The sequence below is a fragment of the Crassostrea angulata genome, chromosome 7 (assembly GCF_025612915.1).
Source record: "Crassostrea angulata isolate pt1a10 chromosome 7, ASM2561291v2, whole genome shotgun sequence".
Lineage (NCBI taxonomy): Eukaryota > Metazoa > Mollusca > Bivalvia > Ostreida > Ostreidae > Magallana > Magallana angulata.
In genome coordinates this window covers 14193206-14218601 of record NC_069117.1, presented here as the reverse complement: position 1 = coordinate 14218601, position 25396 = coordinate 14193206, and the positions used below count along the sequence as shown (strand labels likewise).

General features: G+C 34.5%; 1 protein-coding gene across 5 annotated transcripts; it reads left to right on the top strand.

Annotated features, from left to right (window-relative positions):
- The first annotated feature begins 257 nt into the window (after window positions 1-257).
- On the top strand, window positions 258-25396 carry LOC128192870 (protocadherin beta-15-like). Of its 5 annotated transcripts, none has more exons than XM_052865890.1 (6): window positions 258-488; window positions 2596-2650; window positions 18285-21079; window positions 22098-22244; window positions 23904-24039; window positions 24161-25396. In XM_052865890.1, the coding sequence occupies exons 3-6, from the start codon at window positions 18392-18394 to the stop codon at window positions 24655-24657; spliced, it is 3468 nt and encodes a 1155-aa protein (XP_052721850.1). In that variant the 5' UTR covers window positions 258-488; window positions 2596-2650; window positions 18285-18391; the 3' UTR covers window positions 24658-25396. The 5 variants fall into 5 exon arrangements, with proteins under 5 accessions (XP_052721850.1, XP_052721852.1, XP_052721851.1 ...); XM_052865892.1 differs by lacking the exon at window positions 258-488 and adding an exon at window positions 2117-2479; XM_052865891.1 differs by lacking the exons at window positions 258-488; window positions 2596-2650 and adding an exon at window positions 7095-7229.

The window sequence follows — 25396 nt, the reverse complement described above, 5'->3', positions numbered from 1 at the left end:
GATCGTTAGCTTATTTTAATGTGAAATCAGGTAAAGATTTAATGGTTGATCATACTGATTTTATTTTCTAAGAGTAATCAACGAAAAAATCGGTTTAAACAAAACAGAGGGAAATTACATCATCATAGTCATTTAAACTATCGTTAAAATAAGTTTTTAAAAATTCTTAGTTTAACTCGCAGCAGTTCATATCTGAAGGTGCTCTCTATCATAATAAATAGGTTCGACGGGGACTTCTAATTCCTTGAAAAGTCACATGATCGGAACGAGAGAATCACGGTCGAGTGACGCTGGTCGTTACACGAGTGATGTGGGGGAATGAGATATAGACCCATCGACAGATCTTGTGCTTCGCTGATCGCGGCAACTTTATTTAGTGAGGGACAACCTCGAATGAAACACGTGATGTTGTTATAAAAATTAACTTTCGGAAACTGATTATAGGGAGAATACACTATAGAATTTTGGTGATTTTTTACAACATTTGGGTAAGTAAATTTAATGTTATTTTCAATATTTAATCACATTTTTAAAAAAAATTTATGTATTCGATTTTATTTTAATATTCATTCTTAGGGGTCCTATTTTATACAGTGAGGGTAATTAATATTTTGTTGACTGATCTAATCAAGGTAAAATACATCACTGTTTTCTATTATTTTTCTGAATAATGGAAAATAATCCACATCAAAATGTCAATTTGGAGTCTCAAAGTGATAAAACACTCTATCTTGACCTGATACTCTCAAAGGAAAATCAATTAGAATTTGGTCAAGCTAACCAGGAAAAATCTCTGACGGTTGTTAATTAATTCTCTCAGTAATCACTCTGTCATGTTGATTAAATCGGTGGAATTCATGCAGGGAGATTCCAGCATAAAACAGGGTCTTCCCAGGTGGTCAGCCAAAGACTAATACAAAGTCAGCTCATATTGCACACAAACGGTCATCTCTCTCTTATTGTTTATTGATTCTGGTGAACTGATGTACCTTTTTTGATATTGAGAGATTTTCTATTGCAATATTATGTCATATATAAGATTTCCCCCTATTGTTATCTTCTTACTCTAGCTATTATGTCATTTGTTTTATGTTCTATATCATTTTCTTTTAGTTTGAGGGAATAAGGGTTAATTTAGAAAAGAACCCAGAGATGAAAAACTCGAATTTGTCATTTGTTTTATGTAAAAAAATTATATCACTTTCATTTAGTATGAGGGGATAAGAGTTGATTTTAGCATTACAGAACCCAGAGATGAAAAATTCTAATTTCATTTTAGTAACCTATTAAATATTTGGTATAAAAGAATGTATTTATATACATCTATAATAGATTTCAGATTTTAGCTAAACCAAACCAAATTATTACAAATTTATTTCGAACAAATGGCAAAGGAATACTAGATTCTGGCACTTATATCTCTGTAGTGTAATTAGTCTGTCCGGGGTTTGGCTATCTACCCTAACTGGACACTGTGTCTCACCAAGACATTAACAGCATATCAATGACACTTTTAGTGTGAGGAACACATGGAGAAGTTCTCTCCCAATTTCATCAGTGATAATGACTATTTCTCTAGCGGCCTTCCAAGTCATCAATCATCCCCAAAGTGGAGTTCAGGTGGTCACTCCATTCCAGCCAAAGAGCTAGGGCAGCCTGAAAAATAGTCATCAGAAAGATTTTAAGAAGATGTTAAGCAGATAAAGCCCTTTTTAAAAGCTCTGTAATAGCTTTTAAATTCCTGATGTTTATAGCCACAATGTAACTTATTTCAATAACTCAATTTTCAAACATGTTTATTTCTATCAGATATTTTATTTCACCAAAGTTTTTAAGTGAAATGCATTGAGAAAATGAAAAATTGCTACATATTGTTAAGCTTTTTTCATTCCTGATGTCAAAAGCTTCACTGACTATACAAATCGTTTACACATAGATAAGCCCAGCTCTAATGGACAGATATGCATGAAGAAAATTAGTAACCATTTAGTTGATGGGGTACAGAAAATTATACCAATACAAATTGTTATCCATTGATAGAAGTTAGTAAAAAAAAAAAAAAAAAGAGGCAGGAGAAAAAATTGCCATTATTGTAAATAATGCAAATTCATGTATGTAATTTGTTTGAATTTTTAGAAGTTTTAAATTTATTTAAAAATGTTTACAGTTTATTCAGAGAAAACTAGCACTTGTCAGAGCACACAAACAGTACAGTAGATATAGGTACATCCATGTTTTAACTTTGTTGCTATCAGGGCTAAAATGACTTCTGCTTTGAAGTTGTTAGAAAGTTCATCAGTGCTAATTCCAGAATTAATTATGTCCATGATAAGGAACAAAACTTGCAATTTCGTCGGTCAGCTACTCAAATGAAAGGAAAACTGACTTATCAGATAATGATTCAATCCCATGATGCATCAGCATCTGCCAGGATATGATTGCGAATTTATATTGAGCTAAAACAAGACAATGTGCAAGTGTAAGTCTTTTGTTGTATCCATGCCTGTTGATTGTAAAACATGAATATATGATAATTGGATGCTGATTAGATTATAAATAATCAGTGTTGACAAAGAAGATGTGTTTATTTTGTAGGGAACCATACAAGGCAGATGATATGGACAAGTTATAATCAATTAAAACACAGCATGTAAGTAAATTTTGTTTGTTTTTCGACTTGAATATTTACCCATAAAGTTACATATTGAAAAAAAATTAATATGGTTTATAATAATGTGTATTATATGAAGATTTCATAAAAGAATGAAGAATTCAGTAAGTCTCTGAAAATCATAAGCATGCAGGGGATAGTCGCAGTTTTAAAACACTTATAATTGATTTATTTAATAATTCATAATGTGGTGTACACTTTAAACAAATGCCATCGACAGCTGCTGTTGTGAAAACCGAATAAATTGAATAGCAGTAAACAAGATAAAAGTAAATATTTGCTTGAAAAACATTTCTTCATCTTGCAGTAAATAACTTTATTCCTATATAGATTCCGAAATTCTTTAAAATGAGGAATAAGAAACCTCTTGAATAAGTCACTGGAAATAGTAGTAATTGGAAAATCTAATTACGTAATGAAGGATATTAGAAACAGACCCAGACAAGAGATAAATTTAAGCAGACAGATTAATTGGAGTGTCGGTTTCTTCAAGTCTTCTCAGATTATGCCAAATTTTATATTGTTTTTCAAGTCTGAAACAAAAGTTGGGCATCCAAGGATGTTTATATTCCCCATAATTAATACCTTGGATCCAGCCAGCCAAAAATGCTTACAAAGGTCGTGATGAGGGTCACTTATGTATATTGATCCATTTGACCCATGTACAAAAGAGAGCTGTTTTGGGGACCCGAAGTTGTAAAGATTGATATAAATATCCCGGGCAGTAAGCATCTCGCATATCGTCTTTATCTCATCGACTAATCACAATGAACCGTTTACATGGTGTAAGGTTTGGCTAGATGTTGCCTGATAAGGGTTTGATATCTTTGTTAGATAAAGATACCGCAATTGATATTCAGGCCTCAACAGTGTAGAAAACCACTGAAATTTAAATGTGTAGGCAGGTGGCAGTCATAAACAGAAGAATTATAATGTCCCAATCAAGTCCTTTATTCGGGTTATATTCTAAAAATTTTTATAATTTCATAAAATTCAATTTTCGGTATACTGGTATATAAGCATCATTATTTGAGGGGAAAAGGTGCACCATAAAATATTTAGAAAAGAGATGCAACATTCTACTGTTGCCAATTATTCTTCATGAAAGTTTTAACAACCAGTAAACAACAGCCCTGTGTGGTGGTGTCGAAAATCCTTTTTTCCCCATTATTGATTTTTCTTTGATAAATGAATTGGTTATAAGATCGTGTAAATATGAAGATGACATAACGGGGAAGGTAAGGGAGGGCTGTAATATCATCCGCACAGGTTGGGTTTTTAGAGTAAAATACTAGGTTACGCTTGAAAACAATGGACAAACAATGGAGCCGATCAGATATCACTTCAGATATCTCAGCATTAGATCAGCATGATTAGGCACCAGATTGATAATTTTCTAAGTACATTGATCGGCGTGACACAATTATGCATTTTGTGTTTCTGAAAAGGCTCAGAAATAAACAAAATCACTCCGTTCTCACCTGTTTCAATGACTAACATGCTGGTCGATTTTATCAATCGTGCTACACCTGTAAATTTTTTTGTTTCACCTACGGAGACCTGGTCAATATCAGCTCTTCAGTCAGGATTTATGACAAGGGGGATGGAAGTCGGGCTTACTTTTGAAGTTTTATGATGCTGCCATGTTTGTATAAGAGTGCTTGTTTGTTGAGAAAACTTTCCCGATATTGTCAATTGCACATCAAATATTGGCAAAAACTGGTGCAGATACATGAGAAATGAGCCATTTATTGCTGTCATATTGTATCTCCTTAGAGTTCTTCACACCTACAACTACCATTTTATTTTTGGAAAGTCTACAAAGTCAATAAAAAGTTCCTGTTTATAAAGTTGTCAAAATCTCTGAAGGAGAAACTTTCAAACATCTGAGAAATGTATATCATCTCATGTATAAGATATATATTCATAACTTCAAGGGATATTTTAAGTTTTAGGATTTTATGAATCAGATTGCAAAATTTTTGCAAGAAAATTTCAATCATATAACATTACCCTGGTCTTGTGGTACCCAATTTTGCACATATCTTGTAAAACAGATGAAAGACCTATTTTTGAATTTGTGTTGATAGTTTATAAAATTTTTGAATCCACCAGGTTCGGTGGGGTACCTCGGGTAAGACTCTTTAAGATGAGTCACTGTTTTGAGTACCCCTAACAATGCGCTTTATAACATTTGTATTCCGTTGAAGATGCCTCCATTTAAGAGATCAAGATTTATATGCTTGGATGTTTAAATTGGATCCTAACTTGTTTTTCTAAGTTTAAGTTCCACCTGAATTTTGTAATGACCTAGCGGTGGGGTGCGATCCGTGTTAGTTAACCCAAAGACATGTTGTTTCCTCCCTAATCCCCCAAAATTTGTGCTACCTGCTACACCTATTTTCAGTAATTATAGGGTTGGTTGTTTGGAGAATGTACAAAATAAATGTTGGACAACCAGAGGTACTGAAGACTTCAATCAATTATCTCTTGACATCCTAGCTTGAAAACTAACAAATAGAAATCATGTTATGTAATAGGTTTAGATCCTGTGAAGTTTATTGAAATTCAAACATGGCGAAAATTATCACCCCCTATGCGATTTTTAATCAGGACGAATTTCTTCTTCCAGAAATTTCAGACTAGGAAAGTGCTGAATTGCTGGAGATATTTTTCACTTAATGTTTTTCATTATCAGACAAACTAATGGTAAAATCGAGTCACTGGTTGCTGTATCTTCTCATGCATTTAATGCAGTGATGAATATCGCTCAATTTTTCCTCTGTTCATGATATTTGATGATTTCTGTTGTATCAAAATATCTTATTTGTTAATGGAGTATCAACAACCATTCACTCAAGTTTGATAAAGATGCCACCGAAATTGATATCCCATTTTTAGGGACAGGGGATTACCCACAGTATTAACACAGATGTCTCGTGACATCATCCAATATATAAAGAATATGAGGGATTCCCTTGAGGGTGAGATAGCATCTCTCATTAATTATTGAAACTCATTCACACTAATACTCCAATTTTTTTGAAAGTCGGCAATGAGAGGCTTGGTATTTTTGGTGAAATTAAATGGAGATCTAATGGCCCCTTGATGCCTTTTTTCTCTCTTTGTGATGCGACATGCATGGTATTGTGTTTGCACAAAGAATTAGAGATAGCATTTTCATTAATTTGACTTATCCTGACAGCTAGAATAACTTGACGATCCAATAAGTTTATTGTCAATTTGCTGTTTTGCATCATATTTGTGATAAAGAAAAATGATGTATCAAAATTGATTAAATTGGTGTAGTGGTTGCGTTGCAAATAAGTTGGTGCCTGCTTCAAATTCAGCAAAGAACATGCATGCATTTCTGTACATATGGCAATTGTTAATACTCTGCCCAAGGCAAGCATATATAGGAATGGCAGAGGTGGTGAAAGGAAAAGGAAAAAGAAAATGGACTTTAATTTGAAATTTCAGCTTCTTCCTACTTTGCTGCAACTGAAAAATTATGGTTCAATCCACTAAGAATTAATCCTTTTGATCTAAAGAGCTTTCGCACCCCCAGACAACTGGGACATGTATTTCAGGAGGAATTAAACAGCAAAAGATTATACTAGCAGTAATTGATTGAAAAATGCAGCATGCCAAGGATAAAAGCAAATGTTAAAGGCTTTCATTCAAACTCAATTTTTGCTTATCTGGAAAAAATGATGTCACTGATATCATTATCATAGGGAATCGTAATAGTTGCAGCACTTTGCTGTTTTGTATGGCGCTTGTCGACTGTGTCCAAATCACTCGAGCTTGGAAAATTACACGAAAATAGGAAAATTGATCTTTTATTATAAAATAGGGGCATTAAAAATTCTAAATACCTCAGCAGCAATATGGGATTCAAGGGGATTTTGTGTAATTGAGTTCAATAGTGCATTGCAAGAAATATGACTCAAAAGTAAAATCTCCGATTGCCTTTGAAGTAAGTCGCATTAAAAAGTTGGTAGATAAATGTAACGGGTGTATAAAATAGAGATTTTGTTGAGTACGTGAAATTCAATGACTGGTGTTAAAAAATAGAAAACAAGACCGCAGTGAAGTAAAAGAACTTTTTTTGGCAGAACAGAACACGTTTTCAGAGATCATGCACTTTTTCGGACTTGAGTCAAGAAAACTTAATATGTACGAACTTGGTATGTGCATTAGGTGGACGGAATTCAATTTCATCAGACTGAAAACATATTTTAATTGTTTCAATGGTGACAGTGTTTTAAAAACATACTGCTATATTCTATAGACTGAGTTATCAATGGATATGCCTCGTCAGTGACCAACAATTGGTGTAAAAGGGAAAGCTCCTGTAAGCACACGACAATGCCGTCATGACGGGTAAAAGTTTTTTAAGCCCGGGTGCTTGCATTGTCTTCTGCTCATTTCTTAAAGATTTTGGAAGTTACTGACAATAAATGTTTGGAGACTTAGAGTGAGTAGCAGTGAATTTTATTCTTGGTTTTATTCTTGCTTCTTTGAGAAAACTCGTCATAAAACAGTCTTGTTTAAGGTAATATCACTTATTCTGACAATAATGTTCTCTTTGTCATGTCATCATGTGTCAGCGATGTTTTTGTTTTTTGTCTCTTTACCAAATATGGCAAAATATATGTGTCACAAGAAGACATTGAGATGATGCACTAAGTGTCATCAATGGTTTTCCAATGCTCTTGTTAAACTTTTAATGTTATCAGGAGTGAAAAGAATTTTGGTGATCTTTTGACATTTTATCTTTTGAGCATCAGGTCAAAGAAACCCAATCTTCAAATGGAGTCCCAAGTTTTTATCCTTTTGCTCCCCCTTTCCCTTTCCTAAGCTATCTTTTGGGTGAAATTAGGGCCACAAATTCATAGCATCTTTCTTTGAAGGGGATCTGCAGTATTTTGTTGTGGAGATTTTTATGAATGTTTTATGTGGTATGAAATTTCAGCTCTTTCCTGATACTTATTTAATGGCTTATAAAGGTTGGATTAAACATGGTAAGACTCAGAATTGATCATAAAATCTTGACATCAACTTTCAACTTGATTGTGTGCAGTAACATAAAATAAAGAGTGAGCTCAGCGCAGGCTAGCCCACCAAATTTTCCTCAGTTTAGACAAATCCTTCAGATGCCTTTACAATGGAGTTCATACATGTTAAGGAGAATTCATCTGTAGGTATTTTTCTTTCAAAAGATTGAGATGGGTAGAAGGGAGGAAGATCTCGCAGACAAATTGTCTTCATTTTCTCGGGTATTTATGGATGCTCACGATCTTCACGATTTTTCAGAGCAGGTAACTGGTTAAATCAAGGGAGTTACCTGACATATTTACAACTCATTTTCTTCTTTGTTTCAACAATCCTTTGTTTTCTCCCGGTCATAACTGATTTGAATTTTTTGTAACGAATTTTAAAGAGGTGAATCTGATAGTAATGACTGATAAATAGCAGCGATTTGAATACTGTAGGTAGAAACAGGTGTGTTGTCGAAAATTTTAGTGTCATATTATGAAAAACAACGCACTTCCCCAAGTCCTAGCCTTTCTCTCTATCAACAGTTCATCTATAGGGTGTTCACATCCCTCATTCAACTTCCATGAACCATTTGAAGAAGGCTTAAAGCAATCAGATGACTTGGCATAGCTTTGCACCAGAGTTAAAAATTCAGTGGCTTAAATTACTTAAACGTAAGTGATACAGGATTTAAGAGGAATTTTCCCTCTTCAGCTCTTTTCAACTGCAATGGTAAGTTTAATAATCATTTTTGTTTTTTGACGTAGTATATGTATCTAAATGATTTGTGGGTTTTTTTTAAAACCTTTATACTGTAGTAAAAACTAATAATGTCAATAGACCTGATATTTTACCATAAAATCTACCTGTAAATGAATGAAAATAATACTTTACAAATTAAGTGTATTCAAAATTGCAAGATAGAAGTAAAATATTTTCTTCAGATATTGATTTAGAAAATGAATTTTTTTTTTCTTTCTCACTGTGTAATTTTTTTCTATTTATTAGAAAATATGAAATACATAATGAATGGAAAATTAGCTATTGTAAATTCCTGCATATTCAAAAACTGAAAAGAAAGTATTTGCGAGCACATTTTGTTTATTTACTAATCAGCGGGGAATGTAAAGATCTTTACAAAGCCATAGACTCTTACGTAGCTGAATGTTAAAAACGCCAAGACTGTATGCTCTGATCACAATAGCTCCGGGAAGACAATTATATCTGTAAATATCCAATCAGTGACTGTTTCAGGGAGAGATTGTGAAGTTCTTTTTCTTCTTTTAAAGAATAATACACAGGAAGTTTATGATCGAGATCTGATAACAATTTTTTTTTCTGTGGTCAACTTTTACAATGAATTCATAAGACTAAAAGAATGAGGTGACTTGTGATTTTTTTTGTCAGCATAGGTGTATGTATTTTCGATGGATATATTTTATTGAAACCCAACGTACTGGTAAGAATACTATATCTGGAAGGGAAGAAAAATTATAAGGCTTATGAAATTTTTAAAGAATTTTCTTATGTAGGCCTAGAGTAATCAATTTCAAATTTTGAAATCGATTTGAAAAAGAGAATTATATTACTTGTGATTCCTAATACATGGAAAATTTTGACGAAAAGTTTGTTAATGTTATGCTTAGAGTATTAAAGAAGTAAATCGTTACACTAAATAGATAAGTGCTTAGCATGGCATTTCGAATTTTTGTTAAAGTATCCATAGAATAATTGATTTTGCGGTAAAGGCCCATGTTTTTGTAAACTTAAAGGTTCGTCTCAAGTAGTGTACCTGCTGAGCAAATGGTCTTCGAACCTGGCAGCAAAAAATGGTGGTCAATACAGTCGGGCTTTTCTTGTTGGATGTGAACTTTATTCATAGAGGTTCCCTATGATTGTTATCACCTTTTAAACAGAGAAACAACTTTGCGCAAGATTTTATCTGCTCAAAAATTAAAATGTTCTCACAAAGTCAATATTCTGTGTAATTGCCTGTTTAATCAAGGAAAGAGAGATTTTTGTCCTCAGTAAACTTGCCATCCAGGGAATATAGTTCATTGAGAAATTACTACTGGTATGACTTGCATTTATTCAAAGTTTTCTTAATGGTTGAAATTATGTTCTCTTACAATCTAAACATGAGTTGGATCTGCATTTTAAAAGAGTTGGTTTAAATTACTAGTCTAGAGATTAAACTATTTCATGTGCGCAGATCTCTGGTATATAAACCTACAATTAACAATAGGAATATTTTATTTTTTTGTGAAATCTTTGTAATTATTAACCATGAATATCTGTATTTTTCACCATCACTGATCAAAAGGAAATTTAACTCCAAATGCATGTTGGTTATTTACTATTATTTTAAAGCATTTAACCTTTTCATTTTCCTCTTTTCATATTTTCTGTGCATTGATCCTGAAATCCTTTTTCAAAATATCTACCATGTGGTGCACAAATAGATATTTAAAAAACTAATGATATTGTTACGGCCTGTTTAAACATATTTTTCTTCAACAAGGCTTTCCGACTAATGACGGTAAATCTGAACAGTGTGATATAACAATAAACATTTTGGGGGGATTAAATCCTTAATTCTCCCCCATAACATTGCCAGTGTTTATCTTTTCTTCTGCCATTGTGCAAGAGAATTAAATTTTCATGAGGGATCAGCTAATAGGAAATGTTGGACAATGCCCAGTGTCAATCAGGGCACTCGTTGGTCATTGATGGTGGAAGTTCCCAGAGTCTCTTTTCCAGACCTCTAATATTGACTTTCTACCTCGATTGTCATCCATTTATATTAGCTAAATCTTTAAAAAAAAAAAAAATCCATTCACAAAACTTACATTTTTGGTTATAAAAAATCAATTATGATTTAAATCACATATATATTGCTTCATTGATGCTTGAAGTTGAACTTTTTAAGCTTGGGTGAAAAAACAGATATTAATTAATGTACACTGAATTAATTTTGCACCAAATTATACCTTATGACATTGTTTCATTTCATTGTCTATTTACTTATTTTTAACAATATTGCTTACGGCTAGTTTAATTTGACTGTAAATATCTTTTTGAAGTTTAAATCTGCAAAAATATTTGAACAAACTCCAAAAAAATTTCATAGCTGCTGTTAGCTAGGACGCAAAAGCACATGTTCCAATTTCTTTATTTTCATAAGATTTATAGGGAGAATTACGAGGATTAAACAGGTGAAGTTCCTAGCTTGATTAGTTTTTCCTAATCCAGCCTTTCTTTTTAAATATACCATAATTCTGTTAAACAATGTGCAATAATACAAAATTATATTACGGAAATAAATCCGCAGGAGATTTTTTAAATAGCACTGGAGATCGCACTGAGTGACTGGGGAGTTAACAGCAGAGGCCGAAAATAAAAGTCCGCAGATGTAGAAACCACTGTTTATCTTTGATTGAAACTAATTGTAAAACACTGGCATAAGAAAAGAATATGACAACCATTGATGAATTGCCTCTGAATTTTTACCAAAGAACATGTCGGCAAGGGACTCCAAGAGCTAATGAACAGACCCTTCCAATACATTAACTGCAGTTTTTCGATTATTTTTAATAAAAGCAAGATTGTTTTCTTTGTGTTGCAAATCAAGCAGATAATAAACTCGGATTTGAACACTTTACGACTCCCACATCAAAACGTAATTTTACAAAGGTTTGCTCAAATGCAAAAGTTTATTGAGAAATATAAAAAGTAACCATTCTTAGGAGCAAAGAAGGAGAGGGATTTTATAAATAATCAGTCGAGACATTTTCTGTGAACTTGTGTGGGTCAATAATTATTTAATTTTGAATTTGTGACTGTTGCCTGTTGAATTCTTGAAATGATGCAGAAATAATGCTGAATTAATGATTGCTTAAAAGGAAATCTGATTTGTGGGAATGCTTTGAAGCTCCAATGTTAGAAATAAGGTTCACTGTCTTGCATGAATTTGCAGAAAAAAAATTAGCAAGTTCACTAATTTTTCCTATAAAAAGGTTCAATTAAATGGGATATGTTGCATATTCCATTATAGGAGTGGCATTGATTACTGCGTGCTCTTATTACACCTTTTTTATACAATAAGTTGCACTGATGAAGAATACATCCTTTATTTCTTGAACCAGTCATTGACAGAATCAGAAATAAGATCTATATAGCTTGGCTTTACCCCCCCCCCCCCCCAGGAGTGACTGAGCTTTATGCAAACTTAAAGGGTAAATTCAAGAAATACAAAAGTCAATATATTCAGCAGCTTCTAACCAAATTTAAAAATGATTGAGAAAGACTGTCACTGAAAGGAGGGTTGAGAGCAATGATTATTTTCCAATACTCTGAATGACAGTGAAGCAAGTGTACCAACTCAACAGTCGTCTTTCACAGTTGACTGTTTTTTAATGTCATTTTCAATAATTTCAGAACAGTCTGTCAATCTCGGCACTTTGAAATCTAATCTCTCCATTCAGCCATATTCCTGATTGGACAGAGTTAAGTCCCTTGTGTCAGTCATCTTTCTCCTGCACAGAATGGTGACACAAGCTCGCTTAGCACCGATTCTCCCATCCAGAAAATTTGTTATTGTATTCCTGCAGTGGTCATCTGGTCAGCTGTCAGTCAATGCAGCCACAGGCCATTGTTTGGGCATTCTGTAATCAATGGTCTTAATTTGTAAGGATTTGTTAGCCCCTGAATATCACTTTATAGAATATAATTAACTTTAATAGATGACAAATAGGAATTCATTTTCTTCCATCTTTTTGCTAATGCATGACATATTATTTGGAGTGCATTGACCAAAAGAAGGGGGGAGGGGGTTAAAAAATGTATGGAATCTGATGCATCTAAAAAGAGTCAACCTAAACTAACTGAATGCCGATCTAGTTAAATCCTCTTTATTTTTATTCCATTTTCTGTGTCAATTTTTGAATAAATGTTAGATGTTATTTTAGATTTAAAATGTTATTTTTATGTGTGACTCAACTGCTTCTCTTGTTTAGAAAGTTACCTCAAATGAAGGTCATTTTATACAAACAGAGTGACCCAGATCAGTCTTTTTTCAGCCTCTGGCACAGTGGTTGTGTGTGGTTCTAAAATTTCATTAAAGTCTCATTAACAGCTTGAATGGTTGGTACTATGAGACGGTTGACTTTGATGGGGACCGTGGATAAGCATTGGTCACTGAGACTTGTTTGGTCCGTTGCATCTTTTGTCTGACCCTTGTGGTGTTACTTGACCATATCCTTCCTCCAAGGGACTGCTATTTGTAGTATTACTGGAAAGTTACGCATTGAAATTGGGTATATTGGTACATAAAAGAAAATTTACTGGAAAGGAACACGATGAACATAATATATACATGTATATTGTATGTTGGATTGTTGGTACAATATAAGTAATTTTACTGGAAATAAACTTAGTAAAGTCATATATATTGCATGATGGTACATTATTAAAAAAGAATATCCTTAATTTTTGTGAAATTGATACCTGATAGAAAACCTGCACCAAAATAAGTAAATATTGGGGTGTATTTTCTGAAGTACGTGCATGAATGTGGTTTGTAAAGAGTTTATTTTTGAATGAAGTGTTTTTCAAAAACTGTGGTCGTTTCTTTTGAATTAGATGATCATTAAAGTCTGTTGCGGATAAATGTAGTTAACTTAATGTTTTAATGGGAAAAAATAGAGACAAGACAAGGGCTCTGAAGCAAGGAGGGTCCATCTTGACCAAACAATCATCTCTGGGAGATGAGCTTGTGTTGTCCTCTCTAGAGGTTTACAGAAACAGCAATCTAAAGGTTGATAGGAAATCAAAGGAAGTTTAAAGGTTTTAACTCAGACTAATTAAGTTTGTTTTTGTGTGCCCAGATAAGGGGTTTGGGATAATTACAGGTAATGTCCAAATGTGATAATCTGCGGACACTTAGTGACATTTTTCACAGGTGTGTGATAGGGGGCCGTGCTATAGAGAGGTGTTTTGCTGAGGGTTTTCGTGGAAGTATTTAATTCAGTGAAAAAAGAATGACAGTGATTTTAATTGAATTCTGTCAACTTTGTATTTTTACTAACAAGCAATCCTGCTGAGTTGTGTGTTATTTTTTTCAGTAATCTGTGACATCTTGTCAAAGCTTAAAGAAGCAAATTTCCACAATTTTTTCACAAACCCAATGCAATTGTGACAAGTCTTTGAACAAAACTGTACTAAGTACTGTTGATAATGGTGCCATCTTCATAAATAAAGATTGCCCCAAGTGTGGAGGATTATTCTTCTTTGGCGGTGCTATAGGTTCCTGTGATAACTTATATTTTATTCACTTCTCTAAACAGTTTGGAAGTGCACCATTTGGGCTTAACCAATAAGGCACACCAGGTTGGTATTATGAAGGAATATATTTAGTTTCTCAATTTATCATGTTTATTATTTTTCAAACCACGTTAATATCAGGATAAGATTTTGGTCATAATTTAGAAAAAAATTATATGTTACGAAATGAGATAAAGTAAATATTTAGAAGGGTTTGTGTATACATTCAGAATTTTTATTTAGCTAAGAGTGTGTGTTTGTCTGTGGTAGAATTTATGTTTGAAATTCTGTCAAAAAATGATGCATATCAAAAGGCTTCCTATGAAAACTGTGAACAAAGATTACACATGTTCTTCGGTTTTATTTTTACGATTTTGAATTTAACGACGAGCAGGTAAGTAAATGTTTTGGCAGTTTTGAAAAATATTGACTATGATGAAAGTGATTAATCAGTCTTAATCAATCAGATTATTTTGTTTAATCTGTAAAAATTGATTTTCAAAAGATTAATGAAGCGTGCGTCTGCTGCACAGTGGTTGGCTAATCATGGCTGTGTCAACACTGTAGTGACATTTTGACAGTCTTTACAGATAAGTTCAAAAGAACACACGAATTATTCCCACCTATCCAAAGGATATTTTTATAAAATTGGAGTTAAGAGGCTGGCATCTATTGAAATTTAAAGTAAGATTGAACATTGATTAGGCTCGGTTTCATGTTCTTCTTGTCTCCCTACACCCTGGGGTGATCCTGCCGATTTCTCTCTCCGTGGGTTGTCTTCCTATCCCCTACTATCAATTTCTTGCTCCGTAATTAAAACTGTAACAAGGTTTTTAAAAAGTTCAACCAATGAAATTCCAGCAATTCTCAGCCATGTGAAGTTTTAACTTGTAGCATGCTGACTAAAGTCTAGGGGCTAAAAGTGGCACTTTATAAACTTTAGGGATTTAATTGAACACCCATAATCATTATTGCCTTACACAAGGATTTAATCACTGGAAAATGATATAGTTAGTGTGCTGTCAACTCGGACTGATCATCCGTTTAATGTGTTTAGTGTGTCTATTTCTTCAGCATCTGTTGGACTGTCTCATAAACTGGTTTCTTGTTTTTTCAATATCAGGTAATATTCAGCAGTATACGTTATATCTTTTTCCAAATTATTTTTTTCATATGCTATTTTTTATGTTCTATAGTTTAAAATTAAATTGTTTATACATTTGATAACTGCAAAATTAATAGATGTTAGAACCATTTGAAGGAGTGAATTTTATGCATGTACTTTCCCCCGATTTATATGATTATACGCACCATTTCTTACTGTTACTTGTTTAGTTGAAGTCTATTAGTGTGTACCAGGTGTGTAAATTAAGGCAGAAAGTGAAACTTTGAATTGATTATTCCCAAATTGACTGAATTCTTAGTTAAGGATGGAAATAGAACTTTGACAATTACCTGTCACTCGTGGATGGCTTAAACCTCCAAATGAGGCTTTCTCTTTCATCTTTTCTTCTTTCAATCATAAAATTATTTATTTCCATCATAAATGTCCGAGTCTCATTTCATTTCCCTATTGTCAAAAGTAATTAACTCTGCTGAGCTTCATTTCCACTGTGTACACTTTCAATCAGACTCAGGTGAATTGCAGTCAAGGAAGAAAAAAAAAGATGGAGACCGTATGGAAATGGAATCTGATTGTGTGATAATTGATGGACATTTGCTGGGTCATCTTACTCTGTCTTATAGTGACACCTGTGAGGAACAGAATGTTTTTACCTTTATTCCACCATTTGTTCTCAGTCTTATAGTAAGCCCATGAGTAAGGAAATTCTTCAATAACCAACTTGTATTCTCTGAAGGTAAAAAAGATGAGGTTGCTATTTTCATCTTGTGTTTCTATGCATGATTTTAATATGTTGGTGCAAATTCAGAGCAACCGAAAAAAGCTCTTCAATATTTCAAGTTGTTTGAATGGGAAATATGTCAATGGGAAATATGTGGATGCATTTTACAATATTTAATGTTTCCCTGCTCGTCGTATGTTTGTTGAGATGGACACTGACGTAATTTACAGTCATTTTGCACCTGTTGACTGTGAAGCTGGACGGTTCTTGTACAGGTCACCTCGCCCCTGTTAGGTTGTAACTGTGCCATCACACCTGTGAATTGGCATTGTTTTACAGCTATCTGACTGTGTCCATTGTTTGATTAAGGAAGTCCAGTTTACTGAATAAGTTGACTTAGAGTGATAATACAGATATACACACAGTCTATTTATTTCACCAAGATTGGATACTGTTTAATCCCCCCTCACCGTTGAGAACACGGCCTGGTGTTTATTCTCACTATACGATGGCCACAGATAATTCCCGATGTCCTCCGTAAATCCATTATTTTAATGACCAATTCAGAAAATTCTCACCTGAAATTTACAGCCTCTCACTGTTCGTTAATCTGGGTTCGATTGACTTTGGAGGTCCATGTCTATTTGCTGATGATTCATTTTCCTGACATTGCTATGGTGACCAGTATCATATAATTTCGGTTATGATTTGTTGGAAAGTATGTCACAGTATTCGGTAATCGCTGGTCAAGAAGTGTGTAAATTTGATGTTAGTTGGATTCAAACAGTTTTATTTTGGAAGATTGAGGCAGACTTTTTACCATTATATTTGTTATGGATTTAACTCTAAAATGACAAAAGTGAACTTAAAAATTTTCAGTGAGTGAAAATTCTTTTATAAAAATTATTACTTAATTAGATTTTGAATTATAAACTTATTTATAAGTTATTTTAATTGTGCAATTTTTTTTTCTAAAACCCAGATTATACAATTGAGATCATTTTCTGTTTTTACATACAAAACATTTCTTTTTTCAATACAACTTTAACTGATTGAAATTTTAAACAATTTGTTTTGTTATTTTAAACCTTGCAAAATAACATTGTATGATATCTATTTATAATCTTTTGTTGCTGGGTGTTATACTTATAATACTTATGCCATATCAGATAGAACCGTGAAAGTCTTTTCAACACAGAATAGATAAACAAAAGAATATGAAATTGACACAAAGTACCAAACAAAGCCTTGCTTAAAGTGACATCATGCATAATTGTTTCGAGTTAATTCTCTGGAAAACTTGTCAAAAACCTGTATTGTGTTAAGGCCTTATTGTAATAATCTTTTTAAAAAGGTAAAGGTAATTTAAGAAATTTCCACAAAGATAACCATGCAGATATAATTCAATTAAGAGTTGTTTAAACTAGGGACAAAAATAAGTAATTGACATCAGGGGTTAAACAGTTGGTCAATTATAATTGGGGTGGGACAATTAATGTAGTGTTAGGAAAACCAACAGGGGGCAAACACATCAAAAAACATTTTGGGCCAAACTTTGGATTAATGTGCAAGGTATTTGAATTTTATTTACTTCCATATCTGTTTTGTTAATTAGCAATTTGTGATTGGTTATAATCTTATTGAATATGTATGGATTTATTTGGTTTTCTTCTGTATTTTGATTAAGATTAACAAAGGGAAATGTGCATGGTAGGATTTATTTTTAACTGAATTTTTAAATATTGGAAGAAAATGTTTAGAAAACTTATTAGTTTAAGAGGTTGAAATTTCCTTTCAATATATATCACAAGAAATTTATTTTCAATAACATTTTCACAAGAACTTTTGAAAATACAAGCTGAACAAATGAGAAAACTGCTTGAAATTTAATATTAATATATGAATGGGTTTTCAGCCAAAGATAAACAGGGGTGAATGCAGTGAACACTTGATAAAAATCAATTTGTGATAAATATGACATGAAACAAAACCTGATAAACCTCCCCCATACAATCAAGAAATCTGCAAGATTTGAATTAATAACTTATTAAATGCATAATTTTACATTAGTCAACAGACTTCTTGAAGTAGATTTTTCATTGAAATTGTTTTCCAATAGCATGTCGAGTGGGGATAAGAAGTTTACATTAAGTTTTTAAATATTAGAATCACAGTAATATTCCTGATCCTATTTTGTCAGGAATTACCACACAAAGACTCGGCATTAGGCAAGAAACAGTCAACTTCACTAGGATATGCCCTGCGACGGCTCTCTCTTTGCCATTATGTAGGGATTTTAAAATATGATTGTAGAAATAAGACGGATAAGGGTGATTTAAGTCCAAATGTATAAACTGGTGCGGTCAAGTTTTTCGCCAATATTTAACATTGGTTTATTTTTACAGATTTGATGACAATTTCACCATTGACCGATTTGGAAGGAGTGTGAGGCAAGTAACGCAGGGAATATACTTCTCCATGACGTGCTGGTGATGCCTGTCAAGCTGTCATAATGTTGCGGATCTGTGTTTCGTTTTTCATCCTCCACTTGTGTTCCTCAGCACTTGTGTATAATGTCAGCGAGGAGACCAATCCTGTTTATTTCATTGGAAACGTCGGACAAGATTCAAATGTTGCGTCCATGCCAAATGTCACACAGGATGTGCTTCAGCGGATGGAATATTCTTTCATCGGAGGCACTCAGGAGATTTTTGAAATTGACCTCCGCTCTGGCATTTTAAGTGGAAAGACAAAAATTGACCGAGAAGTCCTTTGTCCCCATTTAAGAATTTGTAAACAAGATTTAAGAGTTGCGGGAAGAAGTGGCAATTTTTTCCTGACCATAGATGTAACAGTATATATTAATGACATCAATGATAATGCACCTACGTTTCCCCAGACATCAATATCTATAGATATCTCTGAGGGATCCTTCATTAACTCCACCTTCCCCCTGTTAGGAGCTACAGATATCGACATGGGAGCAAACAACTCCATCACTCACTACAAGATAACCCCTGATTCTGGTATCTTTGCTTTGGACATTATCCCTAAACTCGATGGAACTTCTGATCTCAATCTAAGACTTATCCGGGCACTGGACAGAGAACTAATGGATAAATACACTGTATATGTGAGTGCGCTGGATGGTGGAAATCCTCCAAAATCCGGAACTCTTATGGTCAATATTTCGGTGACCGATATCAATGACAAGGCCCCTATATTTACCCAGCAGATATACAATGTCACAATCAAAGAAGACCTTGCAATGAATTCTCTTGTTGTGCAAGTGACTGCAAATGATGGGGACACAGGCAGAAATGCTGAAGTTTCTTATAAGTTTGCTACCATTCAGACCGACAACATTGACATATTCAACATGAACTCAGCATCAGGGGAAATAACTCTGGTAGGGTCCCCGGAATACAGTTCCACGCCGTACAGGATCATCGTTGAGGCTATAGACAATGGTGAACCAATCAGGAAGAGTAGCCAGGCTCAGGTGATAGTCAACATCAACGACACCAACAACAATGCACCAGATATCAGCATCAACGTCCTCTCAGAGTTTGACTATGCAATCATCACCGAGAATGCAAACATAGGTGACATTGTTGCCCATGTAGAGGTTGATGACGCCGACAATGGTATCAATGGACATGTCTCTTGTCATATCATCGGCAATCCCTACTTCAAGCTTCAGCCCATGCAGTTTGCACTGAATGAGTTCAAAGTGGTGGTAAATGGTACTTTAGATAGAGAGGACATCATTGAACATAATGTCACCGTTTTTTGCGAAGATGGTGGAACACCAGCCCTGAATTCGACAGAGAGTTTCAGAGTTCAAATTTTAGATCAAAATGACAATATTCCTCTGTTCGTTAATAAGATTTATCCTTGTGAGATTTACGAAAATGAACCTAATGTTACTGTGTTGGTCAAAGTTAGTGCCACAGACAATGATGTCGGACCCAATGCCAAAGTCCGTTATTATATCAATCCTGGGGGTCAGGCAGACTTCCGGATCCTTAACCCTGTGGATGGGATTATCACTACAAGGCATACATTTGACAGAGAAAAAATTAGCCATTACAATTTCACAGTCATTGCTGTTGATGGAGGCAACCCTGTTGCTCTGACTGCCACAGCAACCATACTGGTGACCGTTCTAGACAGAAATGATGTCACTCCATATTTTGATTCCGATGTCTTTGAATTCATCATACCAGAGGAAGTGGCCAATCTGACCACCATTGGTTTTGTGAAAGCTAAGGATGAAGATTATGGAGCGAATGGGAATGTGACCTTTGTAATGGACTCTGATTCTTTTGGGAAAATGCCTTTCCTGCTTAAGCCAAATGGAGAAATAAAAAGCATTAGAAGACTGGACAGGGAGCAAATTGAAGAGTACAATTTCACTGTAATTGCAAGGGACAATGGAGTCCCACCCAAAAGCAGCAGTGCCATAGTTGTCATTAAGTTGACAGATATCAACGATAATAGTCCAGACTTTATATTTCCTAACAGCGTCAACTACTCAGTCAACCTCTCATTTATGGCAGAAGTTGACAGTGTTGTAGCAACTGTGATCGCTGTTGATCCTGACAAAGGAGTGAATGCTGAAATCAGATTCCACATCATTGAGGGAAACAGTGAAAACTTATTCAAGATTGACACCTATTCTGGAGAAATTTTCCTGGCCAGAAAAATCCACCTTTATGAAATTAAAATCTATGATCTCCTACTCACTGCCACTGACCAAGGAAAGACTCAGGAGAAGACCTCTCGGCAGTTGTTCTCAATCCACATCAAATTTGTCAACACCACTGCAGTCGCTCAAAAAATCTCAGAAAACGAACCCCAAAATCTTATCATAGCCATTGTGATTGCAATAGTAACCTTTGTTCTCTCCCTGGCTATCATCATCACGATTTGTGTCATCAGGCGAGCAGACGTTAAAAAACACAACTACCGCGCCAAAAACGTGGAGGAGATGAAGATCATGGAGACGATGGCACGTAACAGCAGCACGCGATCCTCGTCTTCCAGGGGATCTACAGACCACATCATCCCTCACCGCGACTTTGGTCGAAACCGCAAGGAGGTCAGCTTTTCATTGGAGGAAGACAGCCTGTCCTTCCATCCTCCCAGTAACAGCCCCAGTGTGTCCACATTCAAGTCAAGTCCAGTGGACCCTCAGGTACATTGTTTTTCAATATCTTTTATTATCTGCATCATAAAAACAGAATTTGGTTAGTAAGTACTGGTTATTGTTTTTAGCTTGAATTTAGACATTTTTGAATGAGCTCCGGCAGCAATAAATATGACTAATATTAAACATGTAGTCAAGTTTTTAAGTCGACTGCAGTGCAACCACGGTGTATGCAAACATATGTACATGTATGGATCGGCCGTTGTTTGAACAGGAAATGGGAAATGATTTAATTACATGATTTTATCCATTAATGATGTTGACTCAAACTTGTGTTTGAATTTATGTAAAACCAGAGCCAGGCATATTTACGGGTAATCTCAAAACAAATATTTGATCCTGGCTGTTAGATAATGTTTCTGCCTCCGTAATGTGCTGAAGATGATTTCGGATTGTAATCCTATCTAGCTGAAATCCAAAATGTAAACCTATTATACATTGGATGTCTAATAGGGACTTGAAACTAAATATTGATCAAACACTAAAATGTCCCCTATACTCCTTGACAATTCTCATTTTTAAATCATCAGCTTTGTTGGCTTGCATAAAAGTCTGACAACAGTTAAACAACAAAATTAGCTAATCATTTTAATTAATCAACCGATAAACAGGTATTTGTTTTCAAATCTTTGTAGTGTGATATTTCCATTTTTCAATTTTGTAATGATCATGGTTTTCATAAATGTTACAAACTTGAAACTTCCTAATTAATTTATTTGATAATGTTTTATTGATGAATTAATTGAAGGGGGAATTGAAGTTGTGTACAAAAAAGGAGAAATTTGTTAAAGCCATAGGACACATTTATTACCCTTTAAAGTCCATAAAATTTACAGCGATGCAAACCAATCCCTATATAAATCCTAGCTTGCACAATTTTATTACAAGAGGAACTGCACTTCCTTTATAAATCGTGTTACATAATGTATGTACTATGCTTGTTGACTTTGTTACTCCCCTCTCCACCCCCCAAGTTTTACTGATGGTGTTATTCCTTACTTTGTAGCCCCCAACAGTCCAGCACAGTAGAGAAGACAGTTCTCTGTCTGATAAAAATGCACGGAACATCAACAGGATGGAGTCCCTTAAACTACAGCAGCGGATTCTACAGAGGAAGGACCCACACCAGTGGCAGTCGGAGGAAAGGGCCAAGGTAGAGCATCACTCACAGTACAGGGGGGCCTAATGACCCCCTGCCAATCCCTCCCCCTCCCCCAAAGTACCGACCCCCTCCTACATGTTTATACTAGCTGTACCTACAATGTCTTCATTAAGTTGCTGTAATTGTGCTTGCAATTCTGCAACCGACATTTCAGTTGAAATGATTGAATGAATTTTTTCAGAAAGTACAGTGTTCTCATGTATATAAAACTTGTAGTTTTTAAGTGGGAAAAAATTGTTAGGGAAATAACTTTATTTTTAGTGTTTGTATGTGTTAAATTTTTTGTCAGCTCTGAAAGATTTCTCTAAAATTAATATGATTGCTCTCTTAGCATACTTTGTGCAGAAGGCTTCTAAACTGTGCACACTTATTTCATTTTGAATTGCGTTTGCTAAATGAATAGACAAGAATCAAGATGAAAGGATAAGATGACATAATATTGAAAGCATTGAGTGTGTAAAGAAATGTTTTAAGATCTCAAGTAAATACTGCCATAAATTCCACACTAGGATGGTTGGAGGCCTAAGTAAATACATAAATGTTTCAAAGCAGTTCTTATTTTATATGTATCATTAGGAGTATTTTAGAATAATAAATGTCACAAAAGTCTTAAAGGTAGTTTTAAAAAGGTTGGGAAATTGCTGGAGCTATTTACCTCCATTTACTCCGAAGCTGATGAGCGTGATTCTTTGATAAAACTAGAAAGTTCTGTGGGTGCCCAGGGCAAGATCTAGCATTGTTCCAGACCCTGACTTCTAACAATATGCATGTTAGTTTGTTTTAGTTTGGCTGTACAGTTCAAAGAGGTGTTCTGTCATTAGAATCTATTATTCATGCATATGACTTCCAGCTGAATAATCCACAGGAGAAAAATGTCCTTCACAAGTTAAATGAGACAATTCTAACTTTCAAGGAAATGTATTTATAAGACCATTGAGATTATATTATTATGTACAGGTTGCTCCAGATGGTTGATTTCATCTGACCTTTCGCGAAAGTATTTGACCCAAACCTCATGCATTAGAAAATGGCATTTTATTAACTTCTCCCATTGGAGTAAGAGAGGGTGTATAAAGGGCAATAACTCTGACAACAACAATTGAAATAAACAACACCTGGCTATCCCAAGGGCCCTATATTACATTAAACAATACAACTTTATCTCTACACTATCAGGGACTACCAGCAGCTCGGTCATGTTAACAGATCAGATAATTCAATATTTCTGAAAACTTTGTGCATTGGGAACAACAAAAAGTCCCAAAGTCAACTCGGGTCAGCGACTCAGTGAAAGCCATGTCAATGATGTCTGATGCCAATGGTGTCTCCGTCTCATTTTCCTAGTTTTATGGTGCCGGAGGAAGTGTGTCACCAAGTTAATACTGATGTGTACTGTAATCAGGATTCTGTAATTTGGCATCTATAAAATAACTTTTAATGCCATGGACATGCAGTTAGTAATTTGATAGAGAGGTTTAAACAGGAGGCAATTAACATGCCCCCCTTTTCCCTCTAATAAAATGCAAATGTCAAATTAAGCACTAGGAACGAATAACTAAATTATTATTCTTTGAACTATGGTGTTTATGATAGATGAGACTCTGATTATATATGTTTCATATTTTATAAAAATACTTTGATTTTTTTCAGAATATGCCATACATAGAAATTGGAGGGCCATCAGAACTAAAGGGAGATAACAACAGTGATTTATCCGAGGAATCTCTGACAGGAGACAGTGGCAGGGGAGGGAGTGAGGAAGATGTCCGGAACAGCGGGCTGACAGGTAATTCAGATCACTGACAGCGGACAACTTTTTAAAGTGATTGAGTGAAAATGTGAACTCCAAGATGTAGTACCGGTTACTGTGATGATAATTATTGAATTTTTTAATTTTATTTTTACAGGAGTGGATCAAGAGTCAACAAGATCTCGTCATTTATCTGTTGCAAACAGCAGTGGAATATCCTCCATCGGGTCCCATTCATTCTCACAAAACATGAACTTTTCCACATTTGGGCGAGGGACATCCACAGAAGGATTGTCAACTTTTCCTCGAAATAATGGCTCCAAAAACTGTCTGAATGTCTCCAGACACCCCTCATCGAGCTCTGTGAACCAGGGCTATAAAAAGGTACAAAGACTTAACTCCGAGCAATACTCACCTCAGAGGAGAGTTCTGAGAGACATTCCTACTGTGCCAAAGTCTTTCACAGGAGAGAGACTTCATAGAATTCAGAATCAAACTCTAGTGCATTGTGATGACGCTTATAGTGAAAGCTGCAATACGACGGCGCGCGATGACGACGACGCCACAACGACGTCAGGCAGCTATACAATCAACCCAGATGACCTGTGCAATGAAATAGATAATCTCTTCTTCAAATCTGACACTGTTGTTTGAGATTTGTGAAAATTTTACAGCATGAATTGTGATATGTCATCATTTTAAATGTTCGAATCTTGCCAAAGTCTCATTATGTGTTAGGTTTTTGTAACCAAAGCTTATCATAATGTGTCTTCCATTTCATATTTCCTTTGCTAATTGTTTGAGAATATGGAAGAGAGAGAGAGAGAGAGAGAGAGAGAGCGCTATTTCACTGCCATTGGAGGGTGGGACTTAGCACAACTAGTCCAATCAAAAAAGAGATGAAACTATCAATCATCTTCAAACTATTTATTTGACCAAAGGATGCTGAACTGTTTCTTTAGCTAGTGCTTTAATTGTACATAAATTATTTTTGAATGATTGTATTATGCAAGGTAATCATTTAATGTTCATTATGTCATGTTATTTCACATAATGTTCATCACAATCTGAGATCTTTGATAATTCACATCAAATGTGATTTTTTACTCAGGTTGGAAAGATGACAGATCTGAATTAGTTCCCTTTGACAATTCACCACAGCAGTGCTCTCAAGAGATTATTATTGGTGTGTCTTCTTCACTCACAACACAGTTTTGTTTTTCTTGCATCTGTTGAGGTACAAGGGACTATTTGTTGTGACTGGTAGAAAGTTTTCATTGTTAAACCATGCAGTTTGTTGTTAAATATGTTTTATATACACCTAATGATTATTTTAAATTATGTACAATAAACATGAAGAAAAACATTAATTAAAAAAAGATATAAAATCAAA